The sequence below is a fragment of the Phyllobates terribilis genome, unplaced genomic scaffold, assembly GCF_046119375.1.
Source record: "Phyllobates terribilis strain yellow unplaced genomic scaffold, ASM4611937v1 Scaffold_2__4_contigs__length_985480577, whole genome shotgun sequence".
Lineage (NCBI taxonomy): Eukaryota > Metazoa > Chordata > Amphibia > Anura > Dendrobatidae > Phyllobates > Phyllobates terribilis.
The window spans coordinates 702,900,238-702,916,767 of NW_027362762.1; the positions used below are offsets into that span (position 1 = coordinate 702,900,238).

General features: G+C 46.8%; 1 protein-coding gene across 1 annotated transcript in view; it reads left to right on the forward strand.

Moving 5' to 3' along the window:
- Positions 1 to 2,764: 2,764 nt before the first annotated feature.
- Positions 2,765 to 16,530, forward strand: part of AMPD1 (adenosine monophosphate deaminase 1) — a 78,878-nt gene continuing 65,112 nt past the window's right edge. Inside the window, exon 1 of the mRNA XM_073667135.1 lies at positions 2,765 to 2,906. Coding sequence (XP_073523236.1) covers positions 2,891 to 2,906 — 16 coding nt within the window. The 5' untranslated portion in view covers positions 2,765 to 2,890. The remainder of the gene's footprint in view (positions 2,907 to 16,530) is intronic.

The window sequence follows — 16,530 nt, forward strand, 5'->3', positions numbered from 1 at the left end:
ACTTTTAGGTTGTGTGCACACGTTGCGTTTTTGTCTCTTGAATTTGTCAAAAAACTTGCAGGGAATCCTGATGCCAGCAAAGTGTTTGAGAAGCATGAAGTGTCGTGCACACTTTGCTTATTTGTGATTTGCAGATTTGGTGCAGATTTAAATCTTCCGCATGTCAATTCTTTCAGCGTTTTTTCGCCCATTGACTACAAATAAATCAGTCAAAAACGTTATAAAAACACAGGTATAAAAATGATTGCAGTTTTGGTGCAGTTTTGTAACTTTTTTGCTTGCGTTTTGGCATGTGTGTTTTTAGACAGCAGTGAATACTACAGAGATAGATAATAGAAAGATAGATAGACAGACATATAGATATACAGATAGACATATAGACAGACATATAATAGCACAATCCCCTGACATACGAGTATAATAATAATTGCAGCCTCTGGAGCTTATTGGACAGCTTTTTATGATTAAATACATAAATAAATGAAAAAAACTACATGGGGTCCCACCCATTTTTTGTAACCAGCAAAGATAAAGGTCCCTGGTTATTGGGCTCTTCACAGCCTAAAAATACCAGCCTACAGCCGCCCCAGAAGAGGCCTCACATGAGATGCACCAATTCTGGTGTTTTGCCTTGACTCTTGCCGATTTCCCTGGTGAGGTGGAATTCGTGGTAATGGTGATTGAGATTGATGTCAGCTGTGAATTGTCCAAAAATACAGCTGACATCAAGCCCTGGTGCTAGGAAAGGAGAGGTGTCTATCAGACACCCCCATTACTAAGAAAGAAAGTAAGAAAAAAGAAACACACACAGAAAGAAAAATTATCAAAATAAACACCCCTCGACATTAACCCTCGTTCTCCAATTTATTTGAAAAAAAAAATCCCATGCAGGTCCGCTCTAGTCCAACTTTTTTTTAGATAAATTGGTGAATGAGGGATAGTGCCCGGGAGTGTTTATTTGAATAAAGTATTTTTGTGTGTATGTTTTTCATTTTTCTTACTAGATTAGTAATGGGGGTGTCTGATAGATACCTCTCCATTACTAACACCAGAGTTTGATGTCAGCTGTTATTTGGACAATCCACAGCTGATATCAACCCCAAGCCACATTACCCCGATTGCCACCGCACCAGGGTAATCGGGAAGAGCGAAGGTGAAGTGCCAGAACTTTTGGGGCGGCTTCAGGCAGGTAATTTTAGGCTAGGAATGGACCAATAACCAGCGACCTTCCCTGCCTAATAATATCAGCTCAGAGCTGTCTGCTTTACCTTTGTTGGTTACCAAAAATGGGGGGGACCCATGTCGTTTTTTATTTATTTATTTAATCATAAAAAGCTATCTAATAAGCTCCACAGGGTGCAGTTTTAACATGTCAGGGGTTGTGCAATTATATGTCTGTCTATCTATATTTATTATCTATATCTATTATCTATCTCTATAAAATTCATTGCTGTTCAAAAATGCATGCAAAAATGCAGCAAAACGGGCGTTTGCCACTGCATTTTCCCTGCCAAGAGATGCAGAAATTGTGCAGAAATTTCTGCATCCAAATATTCAACATGTGCACATAGTGTTAGCGTTTTAAAGGACAGTTTCTGCCAGTTACACCGAAATGGCCGAGGGTGTGACACCATAGCTCAACTAATTCATGATTAGCTGCGGCATTTATCCATGGAGTCTGTCAGTTTCTTAATCTGTTGACGATCAACTGTTTGGGTAGCATTACCCCACCTCCACCTTGCTGGCATCTGAGTTGAAGTGGTTGTCTATAACCATTACTGATCCAGCCTCTGGCCCATCCATCTGGTCCGTCAAGACTCACTCTCATCTCATCAGTCCATAAAACCTTTGAAAAATCTGTCTTCAGATGTTCCTTAGCCCAGTTTTGATGTTTCCACTTCTGTGTCTTGTTCAGTAGTGGTTGGGTTTCAGCCTTCCTTACCTTGGCCATGTCTGAGCTCTGATCACCTTGTACTTCTGGGCTCTCCAGGGAGGTTGCAGTTCTGGAATATGACAACACTGGAGGATAATGGGTTCCTGGTCGCTTCATGTTTGATTCTTCTCAAATCTTTGGCAGTTAATGTGCATATTTTTTTCTTAACACGTTTCTGCTACCCTGATCACTATTTACGACAAAACATTTGATGAATCTGTAATCACACTCCAATATTTTAGAAATTTGAAGAGTGCTGCTTTTCTTGGTAAGACTTGTAACAATTTTTGACTTTTCAGTCAGTTAAATCTTCTGCACACCTTGAGAAATGCTGTTGTATCCTTAGGCCGCACACTCCCTCATTACACAAATACACATCACCTGATCTGCTTCATCCAATGGAAATCCACTTTATACAGCTTGGAGTTGGAAAATCTACATAAAATGATGATATGGTAAAAAATACTCACTAGTCTAATAATTCTGCACACAGTGTATTGTATATTGGGGACTTTAGTTGAAAATAATCTGATTAAGAACTGCTAAAATGTTATTTTTTATTAAATTTTGTATGTAAATATTGATGTTTTCTTACTGATACCAGTAATGTTTTTGCAACAAAATATGAAAGTAACATATTTGCATGTAATATGCACTTTCTTACTGTTGAAACCCTGCGTTGTGTAAGTAATATGTGTATACAATCCAGGGAATGACATTGCAGCATTCTGCATAATTCCCAAAGCTGGGGTAGGGAGTGAGTTTCATTGCATCTGCTTCTCTGGCAACTACTGTACTTTATCCCCCTTGCTGGAAATAGCTTCCTATCCTTTTAAAGTGTATAGATCACATTACTGCAAAATGAGACTTCAGAGACGAGGCGTTTGACACTCCGAGCACCCGCTAGCTGTCTTGTCCATTTATCGTCCTGCTGAGCTCTGAAGACCCGGCTCCAAAATGTCACAAAGGGCTAGTAAGTTTTTGTGTGTATACTTAAGCAATCTCCGTGCATGATGCAAATAAAGAACTAGCCAAACACTCTTAGCAACCACAATCCTTTAGGATTTTCAGGTAGAGAACCACATATACTGTTAGTTTATCTTTTTACCTCCATCAAATGACATAGTACAACTGTTGGTTGGATTGTATGAATTATGCAATGATGGATGCTAATTGTGTCTAAGCACATGATGATGTCTTGGCGCAGGCAGCACTACAGTCCCATCTATGATTAATGTGGTCTATATAGTCAGAAAATGGAAAATCTATCATCTTTGTATTTCTTTACTGTTTTCGCATTTGTTTCAGTCAATAAAAAGGACAGATATGCCAAATTTCCAAGTCCAAAAATTATCCCTACTAGGAATATATGTGATAATGAGGTGCTGATGGGTAATATAATCAGCCTGATAACAGTTGTAAAACGCTGTGTACTGAAAACAGTCCTAGCAAGAATAACAGACTAATCGACTTGCTGATGGTTTCCAAATAGCAACTAGAGTTCATCCTGAATTGCTCAAAGTAGAAACCTAGGGAGTGAAAAAAAGGTTATAAAAAGAAGCTATTTATGAAGAGAAGCAATATAATAATATAATCATGAGTGAGAGATTGCATCGCTATCCCTGTTTTTTATTTGGAAGGATAACTATCTTTCTGATTTCTTCGCATGGATGTGATAACACTAGATTACTGCTCTCTCGATGCAACCATACATTCTTTTTCTACCGACAGTTATCATCAATAAAAACAATTGTTATTACACCTCCCACGTTCCACTTTCTGAGGCTATCCATACTTGTATTTAGCTACAAACCAAATATTGAGAACAGGTCATTTGGAGGCCCTTCATATTATTAATTATTATTACAACAAGTGGTAGAAAAATATTTTATTGTTTAAGAAACGTAAAATCACTGAACTTTTTTATGTACTTTCTTCGTCAAATCTGCTCAGATCTTACTATTTCCAACCATCTTTCTCGCTCCTAGCACTTCAACTTCTGCATTACTTTCAACACAGACTGCCATGCTTGAAGTAGACTGACTCTAATGGCTCGCTCACATGATTTTGACAGCGGACCAATGTAATATAATGGGGCAGTGCAAATCTGTGTTTTTTCCACAGACAGTTTCTGCTGCGCAAATCGGATGGCACTCACCCATTCAAGTCTATAGGTGTGTGTAAAACATTGTACTGCACTCGAATGTCATCCGAGTGCAGTCCAACATCCGCAGACACAGACCATGGAGATGATGGAGAAATTAAGTTCTCCATCTTCTCTGCACCTGTGATACAAATCTCTCATCCGAGAGAATCAGATCACACTATGCTGACACTCGGATCAGAGTTTGATCGGAGTGTCAATAGCATAATTGACTCAATTCTCTCGCATGAGATAATCCACGCTGATCAAAGGCTTATTTCATTGGTTAAGTCAGTCCACTTTTCTGGCTGTGATGGAGAAGGGCGCTGGCTTGGCTATTGAACTGGTAACATTGCCTGAGTTAAAATGAATGCAGCTGTCAGGACCCGGACATGGGGGCTACAGTAGGAGGACTCAAGCAGATGTGCACTGAACATTAGAAAGTTCAGTAATTTTAGATGAACAATAAAACACATTTTTGTTGCTGGACAACCACTTTAAATGGATTTTATATTCTATTTGGATTCTATATATCCAAATATTAAAGGGGTTTTTCAGGATTTAATTTTTTATTCCTCCTTGATACTTAGAAGGGATTTACAGCATATTGTTTATGTCAAAATGTCTTCCTCTTTAACTCTGTAATCATAGAACCTGAACAAGGAGCCCCTTTAATATTAAACAATCACAATGTTTCCATCCTCATTAATAAATTAGAAACTTACTTGGATTACTTACTTTTCTGTACATTATAGATGCAATATAATATTTAATATTATAAAATGTAAAAAGAAAAATTGCATATATGGCAGAAAGGATTTAATTCTGGCTAAAATAATAATCTGTGGTGCAGAAAAGAAAAGGGTTAATGTCAGTATCCCTGGTTGTCTAAGGCAGAAAAAGGGTTAATGACACAATCTCTGGTGGCCTAGGGCAATGAACGGGTTGATGTCGGTATTCCTTGTCATCTATAGCAGAAAAGGTATTCAGTAAGGATCCCTGGTTCATATAAAAATATATTGTGAATAGGACAGAGAAGGGGTTAAAACAAGTATCCAGTGCAGAGAAAAGGTTAATGTAAAAATTCTTGATGGTTCTTAGGGTCCGGTGCTTACTCCCCTCTTCAGGCTGCAGCTTTGTCCAGTCTGTAACAAGACATTGGACAGTGATCATTCAGCTTCTTGTTCTCTACCTACAAGTAGTAGAAATCGGTGCAGGCAGAGATAGAAAGCACTGTGCGCAGAGATAGAAAGCACTGTGGGCAGAGATAGAAAGCATTGTGGGCAGAGATAGAAAGCACTGTGGGCAGAGATAGAAAGCATTGTGGGCAGAGATATAAAGCACTGTGGGCAGAGATAGAAAGCACTGTGTGCGGAGATAGAAAGCACTGTGGGCAGAGATAGAAAGCATTGTGGGCAGAGATAGAAAGCACTGTGGGCAGAGATAGAAAGCACTGTGCGCGGAGATAGAAAGCACTGTGCGCGGAGATAGAAAGCACTGTGGGCGGAGATAGAAAGCACTGTGGGCAGAGATAGAAAGCACTGTGCGCGGAGATAGAAAGCACTGTGGGCGGAGATAGAAAGCACTGTGGGCGGAGATAGAAAGCACTGTGGGCAGAGATAGAAAGCACTGTGCGCGGAGATAGAAAGCACTGTGCGCAGAGATAGAAAGCACTGTGGGCAGAGATAGAAAGCATTGTGGGCAGAAATAGAAAGCACTGTGGGCAGAGATAGAAAGCACTGTGGGCAGAGATAGAAAGCACTGTGCGCAGAGATAGAAAGCACTGTGGGCAGAGATAGAAAGCATTGTGGGCAGAAATAGAAAGCACTGTGGGCAGAGATAGAAAGCACTGTGCGCGGAGATAGAAAGCACTGTGCGCGGAGATAGAAAGCACTGTGGGCGGAGATAGAAAGCACTGTGGGCAGAGATAGAAAGCACTGTGGGCAGAGATAGAAAGCACTGTGCGCAGAGATAGAAAGCACTGTGCGCAGAGATAGAAAGCACTGTGGGCAGAGATAGAAAGCACTGTGGGCAGAGATAGAAAGCATTGTGGGCAGAGATAGAAAGCACTGTGGGCAGAGATAGAAAGCACTGTGCGCGGAGATAGAAAGCACTGTGGGCGGAGATAGAAAGCACTGTGCGCAGAGATAGAAAGCACTGTGGGCAGAGATAGAAAGCATTGTGGGCAGAGATAGAAAGCACTGTGGGCAGAGATAGAAAGCACTGTGCGCGGAGATAGAAAGCACTGTGCGCGGAGATAGAAAGCACTGTGGGCGGAGATAGAAAGCACTGTGGGCAGAGATAGAAAGCATTGTGGGCAGAGATAGAAAGCACTGTGGGCAGAGATAGAAAGCACTGTGCGCGGAGATAGAAAGCACTGTGGGCGGAGATAGAAAGCACTGTGGGCAGAGATAGAAAGCACTGTGGGCAGAGATAGAAAGCACTGTGCGCAGAGATAGAAAGCACTGTGGACAGAGATAGAAAGCACTGTGGGCAGAGATAGAAAGCACTGTGGGCAGAGATAGAAAGCACTGTGGGCGGAGATAGAAAGCACTGTGGGCAGAGATAGAAAGCACTGTGGGCAGAGATAGAAAGCATTGTGGGCAGAGATAGAAAGCACTGTGGGCAGAGATAGAAAGCACTGTGCGCGGAGATAGAAAGCACTGTGGGCGGAGATAGAAAGCACTGTGGGCAGAGATAGAAAGCACTGTGCGCAGAGATAGAAAGCACTGTGGACAGAGATAGAAAGCACTGTGCGCAGAGATAGAAAGCACTGTGGGCAGAGATAGAAAGCACTGTGGGCAGAGATAGAAAGCACTGTGCGCAGAGATAGAAAGCACTGTGGGCAGAGATAGAAAGCACTGTGGGCAGAGATAGAAAGCACTGTGGGCAGAGATAGAAAGCACTGTGGGCAGAGATAGAAAGCACTGTGCGCAGAGATAGAAAGCACTGTGGGCAGAGATAGAAAGCACTGTGGGCAGAGATAGAAAGCACTGTGCGCAGTAACAGCCAGACCGTTCTGCTTATGGTCCATGTTAACCAAGAGGTGAGCTCAGCTCTACACAGGAACATAATTCCATTAGCAGGGCAGTTTTTATGTTTGCCCTGGTCTGTGTATTGTAGCCCAGTCTCTAAAGAGGCTAACATGGAGCTTTATTATGTCTGCATGGAACAAAGAGAAGGCATTTTCCTAGACATTATCAAACACTTGAATGCCTCCAAACTGTATATGAACAGAAACAGGGATTTCCTAGGCAGCATGCACAATTTAATATTTTTTAGACTAGACTATACCTCTCAACTTTGAAAGGCAAAAAAGAGGAACACATAGTGCAGAATGCTACGGCAATTTTTATTTAAAGCTAAGTATGTGCTCACACTAAACATGCTCTTTAGTGTTGCCACATAATATGGTACATCTTTCATGATCCCTACAGTGCCCATCACATACAAGATGATGCCCCCACACACAGTATAATATCCCCACATAACATTCCTATACACACAGAATGTGCCTCCACAGACCCCGCACACAGTATGATGCCCCCACAGTGTATTCCTCCAAACACAGTATGATACCTCCACATCCCCCCACACACAGCATACAGTATGATGCCTCCACAGTCCCCCACACACAGTATGATGCCCCCACAGTCCCCCACACACAGTATGATGCCCCCACAATCCCCCACACACAGTATGATGCCCCCACAGTCCCCCACACACAGTATGATGCCCCCACAATCCCCCACACACAGTATGATGCCCCCACAGCCCCCCACACACAGTATGATGCCTCCACAGTCCCCCACACACAGTATGATGCACCCACAGTACATTCCCCCAAACACAGTATGATGTTCCCACAGTCCTCCCTCTCAGTATGATGCCCCTACAACACAAATACATGTGGCACCCCAGGGGTCTGGTTTCCACAGTAACAGCAATGTTATGTCTGAGAGCAGGTGGGAGGTCTCTTGGTCAGGAATCCTATGCATGCCACACCTCCTGCCCAGTCCAGGGAGGGGAAGAACTTCCCCTGTATAAACCTGGGGCTGAGGCAGGGTTAGAGAGTTCAGAGGGAGAGTGCAGCCAGGAGGGCTGACAGGGAGCTGTGTCTCCGGCTGGGCCCAGCTCCTGGGCCATGCCAGAAGTAGAGAAGAGAAGCAGCATAGGAAGAAACAACAGGAGCTCTGTGGGAGCAGTGTTACAAAGAGTCAGGGGCTGGCAGCTGCAGAGCTCGCCCTGACTGAGAAGATTTCTTACCGGACCCGGAGTCCGAGGCTGTGGGGGCTAACTCCTACCCAGCAGCAGAATCCGTCAGGCAGGGGATTTCAGGTCCTCTGGCCAAGAAACCCGAAGGCACGGTCACACGCATGGGACCAGCACCGCCGTCGTGGAGCGGAAGCTACTAGAAGGCCCCGAGTCACCGGCCATACGGGTGAGCACCACACGGTACACTCAGGGACGTGGGCTACTTATACTCGCTTCTAGCAAGGTAGCCAGAAGAGTATCGTTAGTTTGGGAGGCCTACAACTCCGCCTGGCCAGGGGAGATCCCATCTGCTCAAGGACTGACCAGGCCCCAACCGCTAGCCAGTACTCCGGGAGGGTCTATCTTTGTCACCAGTAAAGACCCTGAACTACACCGCATCGTCTCTGAGTGGTTCCTGCTACCCCCATCATCCACGTCGGCTGCCCTGAGGCCATACCCCTCCCGTTGGGGGTTATACCATCCACGCTGCACCATCCTTCCACCGGCCTCAGCGGTCTGCCCTGCAGCGGCAGCTCCATAGCTGCATTCAACGGGTGGCGTAGTCGTCCATCATCTACCGCTGATACAGCGCCACTTAGTCTGACTCCCTGGGCACGGACCGGATCACCGCCACGAGACTACAACCCTCAAGAGATCCGGCTCCGGGTAAGCTCCCGCGTGCGCAACGCAGCGCGACACAGGCCCAGGGGCGCGTCAACTTTTGGAGTAGTCGGCAGGATTTCGTGCCCGCAACCACCGGGTACTGCGTGCCTGAAAAAGACTGTTCAAACTTACCTGTGGTGAAGATTCCCGCCATCCGGCGCCATCTTCCGCTTCCTTCCCGCCATCGGTGGAGTTTTCCCGCCATCCGGCGCCATCTTCAGCCTTCTTCCCGCCATACGTGGAGTTTTCCCACCATTGGACGCCATCTTGAGGACGCCGCGCGGGAAGAAGAGGGGCGTGGACTCCGAAAGCGCGCGAGAACTGAAGCCCCGCCTCACGTCCGGACGTTGCGTAAGGTCCTGGAAGGAGCCCAGCAGACGCCGACGTCACAGGAGCGCGACGGAAGGTCCTCAACCCTGACGATCCACTGCGGAGCCGCGGCCTACGGAAGAGGATCATCGCAAGGTAGGCCACGGTCCACTAGGGGGGAGAAGGATGCCGGATACGGAGGAGAGCTTCACCGCTTCAACCCCCGCCAGCGCCACCGCTGTTGCGGTCATGCCTTTCACCATGCCCTATATCCCGGGGGCAGCCTGGCTACCCCAGTACTCAGGGGAGTCACATACCCTGCATGACTTTAGAGAAAAGCTGGATAGCCTCTTCCAGGTGTACCCCCTCACAGAGGAGCAAAAAGTGAGCATCCTGGTGGCCCAATTAACCGGGGCAGCCAAAGGGAGGTAAAGTCCTGGCCACCTGGGAGGAGGACTGTCGCAGAGATACTAACCCAACTAACCGAGGAGGAGCTGCAGTACTACCAATACGAGGAAAGCCAAGAGGACCCGGACGGGTCTGAGGACTACCCTCAGGAGGGAGCACAAAGAGGACATAGCTACTGAAGGGAAGTAGCGTGAATAAAGAGCTGTAAATAGTTACCCGTAAGGGTACAAGGACTGCTGCTAATTAAAATATGGTCCCCGTTGGGATTAGTGAATTGTTCCCCATGTGCCCCTATCTTAAACCAGGCTGAGGACTGTGAGCAGCCATTCCTTATCCCCACTGGCCGAGGACTGAGAGCGGCCATATCCTGTAAATAATTATGTGTTTCTAGTAATTTATGGGAGTCTTTGGTGGATTTACCGGGAATCCTTTGTGTATAGTTGGAGCGTAACCCAGGACGGACTAAAGACTGTTAAGGACTCGGGGCAGGACAGACCCCTACCTGGTTACGTCTCCCTGTTTTGGTGAAATGGACACCTTGCTTTTCTTCAAAGACTGCGCCCGGTTGCGGACACGCCGTAACCATCTTTATGTGTTTTTCTTATTGTATTATTATTGTTATTATCTTGTTATGTTTTTCTAAAAATATGTTTAGTCCCGGAGTACTAAATTTCACTAGGGGGGAATGTGGCACCCCAGGGGTCTGGTTTCCACAGTAACAGCAATGTTATGTCTGAGAGCAGGTGGGAGGTCTCTTGGTCAGGAATCCTATGCATGCCACACCTCCTGCCCAGTCCTGGGAGGGGAAGAACTTCCCCTGTATAAACCTGGGGCTGAGGCAGGGTTAGAGAGTTCAGAGGGAGAGTGCAGCCAGGAGGGCTGACAGGGAGCTGTGGCTCCGGCTGGGCCCAGCTCCTGGGCCATGCCAGAAGTAGAGAAGAGAAGCAGCATAGGAAGAAACAACAGGAGCTCTGTGGGAGCAGTGTTACAAAGAGTCAGGGGCAGGCAGCTGCAGAGCTCGCCCTGACTGAGAAGATTTCTTACCGGACCCGGAGTCCGAGGCTGTGGGGACTAACTCCTACCCAGCAGCAGAATCCGTCAGGCAGGGGATTTCAGGTCCTCTGGCCAAGAAACCCGAAGGCACGGTCACACGCATGGGACCAGCACCGCCGTCGTGGAGCGGAAGCTACTAGAAGGCCCCGAGTCACCGGCCATACGGGTGAGCACCACACGGTACACTCAGGGACGTGGGCTACTTATACTCGCTTCTAGCAAGGTAGCCAGAAGAGTATCGTTAGTTTGGGAGGCCTACAACTCCGCCTGGCCAGGGGAGATCCCATCTGCTCAAGGACTGACCAGGCCCCAACCGCTAGCCAGTACTCCGGGAGGGTCTATCTTTGTCACCAGTAAAGACCCTGAACTACACCGCATCGTCTCTGAGTGGTTCCTGCTACCCCCATCATCCACGTCGGCTGCCCTGAGGCCATACCCCTCCCGTTGGGGGTTATACCATCCACGCTGCACCATCCTTCCACCGGCCTCAGCGGTCTGCCCTGCAGCGGCAGCTCCATAGCTGCATTCAACGGGTGGCGTAGTCGTCCATCATCTACCGCTGATACAGCGCCACTTAGTCTGACTCCCTGGGCACGGACCGGATCACCGCCACGAGACTACAACCCTCAAGAGATCCGGCTCCGGGTAAGCTCCCGCGTGCGCAACGCAGCGCGACACAGGCCCAGGGGCGCGTCATACACACTATGATGTCCCCCCCAAGACATTCCCCTACACACTGACTGATGTCCCCAGTCTATACACACACCTTGCCTGGGCATCTTGTTCCTTTTTTTCGCTGCCTCCACATGTGACCTGAGAATGTTATGTGAACTGACTGCAGCATTTACACCAGACTGAGGATTTACTGCAGCATTTACACCAGACTGAGGATTTACTGCAGCATTTACACCAGACTGAGGATTTACTGCAGCATTTATACCAGACTGAGGATTTACTGCAGCATTTACACCAGACTGAGGATTTACTGCAGCATTTACACCAGACTGAGGATTTACTGCAGCATTTACACCATACTGTGGACTGACTGCAGCATTTACACAAGACTATGGATTGAGCACAGCATTTGCTCCAAGCTGTGACTGACCGCATCATTTACAGCCAAAGTCGGGACATACCCCTGACCTCCTGGAACAAGTGGAACACATACACAAATTCGAGACAGTCCATTGGATCGGACAGCTGAGAGTTATGCTAGACTGACTGCAGCATTTACACCAGACTGCAGACTGACTGCAGCATTTACACCAGACTGTGGACTGACTGCAGCATTTACACCAGACTGTGGACTGACTGCAGCATTTACACCAGACTGTGGACTGACTGCAGCATTTACACTAGACTGTGTAATAACTACAGCATTTACACCAGACTGCAGACTGACTGCAGCATTTACACTAAACTGTAGACTGACTGCAGCATTTACACCAGACTGTAGACTGACTGCAGCAATTACACCAGACTGTAGACTGACTGCAGCATTTACACCAGACTGCAGACTGACTGCAGCATTTACACTAGACTGTGGACTGACTGCAGCATTTACACTAGACTGTAGACTGACTGCAGCAATTACACCAGACTGTAGACTGACTGCAGCATTTACACCAGACTGCAGACTGACTGCAGCATTTACACTAGACTGTGGACTGACTGCAGCATTTACACTAAACTGTGGACTCACTGCAGCATTTACACTAGACTGTGGACTGACTGCAGCATTTACACTAAACTGTGGACTGACTGCAGCATTTACACTAGACTGTGGACTGACTGCAGCATTTACACTAAACTGTGGACTGACTGCAGCATTTACACCAGACTGTGGACTGACTGCAGCATTTACACTAGACTGTGTACTGACTACAGCATTTACACCAGACTGCAGACTGACTGCAGCATTTACACCAGACTGTAGACTGACTGCAGCAATTACACCAGACTGTAGACTGACTGCAGCATTTACACCAGACTGCAGACTGACTGCAGCATTTACACTAGACTGTGGACTGACTGCAGCATTTACACTAAACTGTGGACTCACTGCAGCATTTACACTAGACTGTGGACTGACTGCAGCATTTACACTAAACTGTGGACTAACTGCAGCATTTACACTAGACTGTGGACTGACTGCAGCATTTACACTAAACTGTGGACTGACTGCAGCATTTACACTAGACTGTGGACTGACTGCAGCATTTACACTAAACTGTGGACTGACTGCAGCATTTACACCAGACTGGGGACTGACTGCAGCATTTACACTAGACTGTGTACTGACTACAGCATTTACACCAGACTGCAGACTGACTGCAGCATTTACACCAGACTGTAGACTGACTGCAGCAATTACACTAGACTGTAGACTGACTGCAGCATTTACACCAGACTGCAGACTGACTGCAGCATTTACACTAGACTGTGGACTGACTGCAGCATTTACACTAAACTGTGGACTCACTGCAGCATTTACACTAGACTGTGGACTGACTGCAGCATTTACACTAAACTGTGGACTGACTGCAGCATTTACACTAGACTGTGGACTGACTGCAGCATTTACACTAAACTGTGGACTGACTGCAGCATTTACACTAGACTGTGGACTGACTGCAGCATTTACACTAAACTGTGGACTGACTGCAGCATTTACACCAGACTGGGGACTAACTGCGGCATTTACACTAAACTGTGGACTGACTGCAGCATTTACACTAGACTGTGGACTGACTGCAGCATTTACACCAGACTGTAGACTGACTGCAGCATTTACACTAAACTGTGGACTGACTGCAGCATTTACACTAGACTGTGGACTGACTGCAGCATTTACACCAGACTGTAGACTGACTGCAGCATTTACACTAGACTGCAGATTGACTGCAGTATTTACACCAGACTGTAGACTGACTGCAGCATTTACACCAGACTGTAGACTGACTGCAGCATTTACACTAGACTGTGGACTGACTGCAGCATTTATGACGCGCCCCCTGGGCCGTGGGGTACTCGGTGCCGGGCTGGTCGTTGCTAGGGGAGATGTCACAGTGGCAGTGACCCGGTCCGTGACCCAGGGCGGTCAATAAAAGGGGATATTTACAGGGAATTTATAGTTTTTATATAAAGTTCGTGACGCCACCTGTGGTATGCGGCTAAAGGGAGCCGCCGCTGCGGAGCAGGTCCTCTGGAGCTGTTGTTCAGGCAGCAGAATTGGTTTAGCTCTCCACAGGTAGAGCTTAGCTCCAGGGCAGTATAGATGTTGTAGATATTGAGGTAGCGGTTGTGGTGCAGTGTAGTGCAGGGGGTGATGGCGCAGCAGTAATAATTCACAGAGACAGTGGGGTGCAGCCTTTCGGATTTACTCACAGTTCTCACTTTGCTCCTGGTTACAACTGCAGATCATAACTTCCCGCGTCGTCCTGTGCTTACTCAGGGAGGGGTTCAGCCAACCCTCAGGTACCTCCGGAGTACATAACGGGACCCCCTTCCGTGTGTTCCTTCCGGCCGTCTCCCTGCACCTCACACCCAGTGTCCCAATCCAGTGACCGCGGACCTTGGCGGGCGACGTCTTCTCTGTCCCCTGGGTCCTCTATGGCCACTTTTTCGGTGAGATAGATGTGGCTTTTGGCTGCAGTACCTGAAATGCTGCACCCTCCGGTTACCTAGTTGAACATTGCAATTCTCACTAGTTAGGGGCCGGTCCCCTCTGCGACCCGATCCCTCCACCGCCTGGTAGATTCGGGCATACGGGTGGCCTCCAGCACTGCCCGTACCCCTGGGATCCTTTCTTCACTCCTGGAGCCTTCTTTCTGCTCCCGTTCCTTCCTCCTCTCCTTCTCCTGGGCCTCCTCACTCAGGCCCGCGCTTCCCTGAGCAGAGCTCCTGCAGAGCTCCTGCTCCCAACTCTTCCTCTGACTCAATCTCCTCAGACTCACTCTCACTCAGTCTCTCTCTAGAATGTTCCACCCTCTCTTTTATATCGCTTCTTACTGAGCTCCCCTGAACTACTTCCTCCACCCACACCCACTACATGGTTCTCCCTACTTTGGTTCCCCCAACTCCAGCCAGGGACAGGGCTCAGCAGGAGAGCAACGCATCTTGCCCCTCCTGCTGGTCTGGAGTAGTGTAGTGTTGGATGCAGGTGTTAGGGTCCCGGGCAGTACTTCTTCCTTACCTGAGGGTGAGATACCACACCTCTGGGTGAGATGCAGTACCTCTGTGGCGACTGAACCCGCAGGGGTGCCACATTTACACCAGACTGTGGACTGACTGCAGCATTTACACTAGACTGTGGACTGACTGCAGCATTTACACTAGACTGTGGACTGACCGCAGTATTTACACCAGACTGTGGACTGACTTCAGCATTTACACCAGACTGTGGATTGACTGCAGCATTTACACCAGACTGTGGATTGACCGCAGCATTTGCACCAGACTGTGATGATCGCAGTATTTATACCAGATTGTAATTTGTCTCAGCTACATATATGACCCCTTCTGATCAGAAGATACAGGTTGTCTTCCCATATATATTCCACCACATATTGCCGGATGCAGTCTTGCCAATGTCTCCTGGTTGTGCACATACAGTATATCGCAAGATAGAAATGGAACGTGTGAACTTTGCAACAAGTTGCTAAAATGTTCAGTGCCAAAAGGACATTTTAAATCCGAAAGAGTAATAGCTATCAGAATTCACACCAGAAAGATCTAATAGCAACATCTGATTTAAAGAAGTTTTCAACTTTTAAAAAAGTGGTTCCCACATGATGGAACTTTTGTAAAATAACCAAGGCCAATGGAGGCTTATCCACTGCAGCTCCTGGCTCCGTGTTATGGCTGCAGCGGTGACATCTCTTTGACACCGCACAGCAAATCACTGAGCTCAGTGATTGGCTGCAGCAGTGATGTGAGCTGTCAATATGACAACACCGCTGCAGCCAAAACCCTGTGAAAGATGGAGCAGAGAGAGTAGGAGGGTGAGTACTATCTGACTTTGTTATTTTACACGAGTTCTGCTATTTAAGTGCCCGTTTTTAAAAGTGGAAAACCCCTACAAAGTTCCCCGTTCAGATTAAATTATCGTTGACTGATTCCAGCTGTCCATGTAATGTGAATGGCCGCCTCCAGTTTCTCCCCAAACAGAAAGATCTGGCATATTAAATTACAATGCCTGATCCTTTTATTTTTGCGGGTGGTAAACTACTGACAGTGTGGGCTAGCAGCTTGTTCCACTCTCACCATTGAAAACCAATGTCCTTGTTTATATGGGGGAGAAATAGCTGTTGTCCAAAGGAGAGTTCAGTCAAGCACTAAGTTGTACGGACACCATAATTCTGACAAATATTCCCACTATAGGGAGAAACTTGTATTTTTCAAAAGTGAAATTGACTATACAATGTTACAATTGTCTAACCACAGCACGTGAACAGGAAGCCCCTCTTAATATTAAACGCCCATACCATTGTCATCCATCATTTTGGCACACAACCAATAATGAAGTACAAAAACAATTTTTTTTGACAATATTTTCTTTAAGAATGCCTTGGCTTCTAAAATGTGATTTCTGTATTCTCCAAAATCTTGGAAACGACACAATCGATGTACAAACCACACTTTAGACGTTTCATTCTTAACCCTTTTACAACAGATTAATCCTTTTTTTTTTCTACAGCTTTCTACAATTACCATTAGACCAATTATGTTCCAAAAGTCATCAAAAAGTTACCACAACCACAGTGGG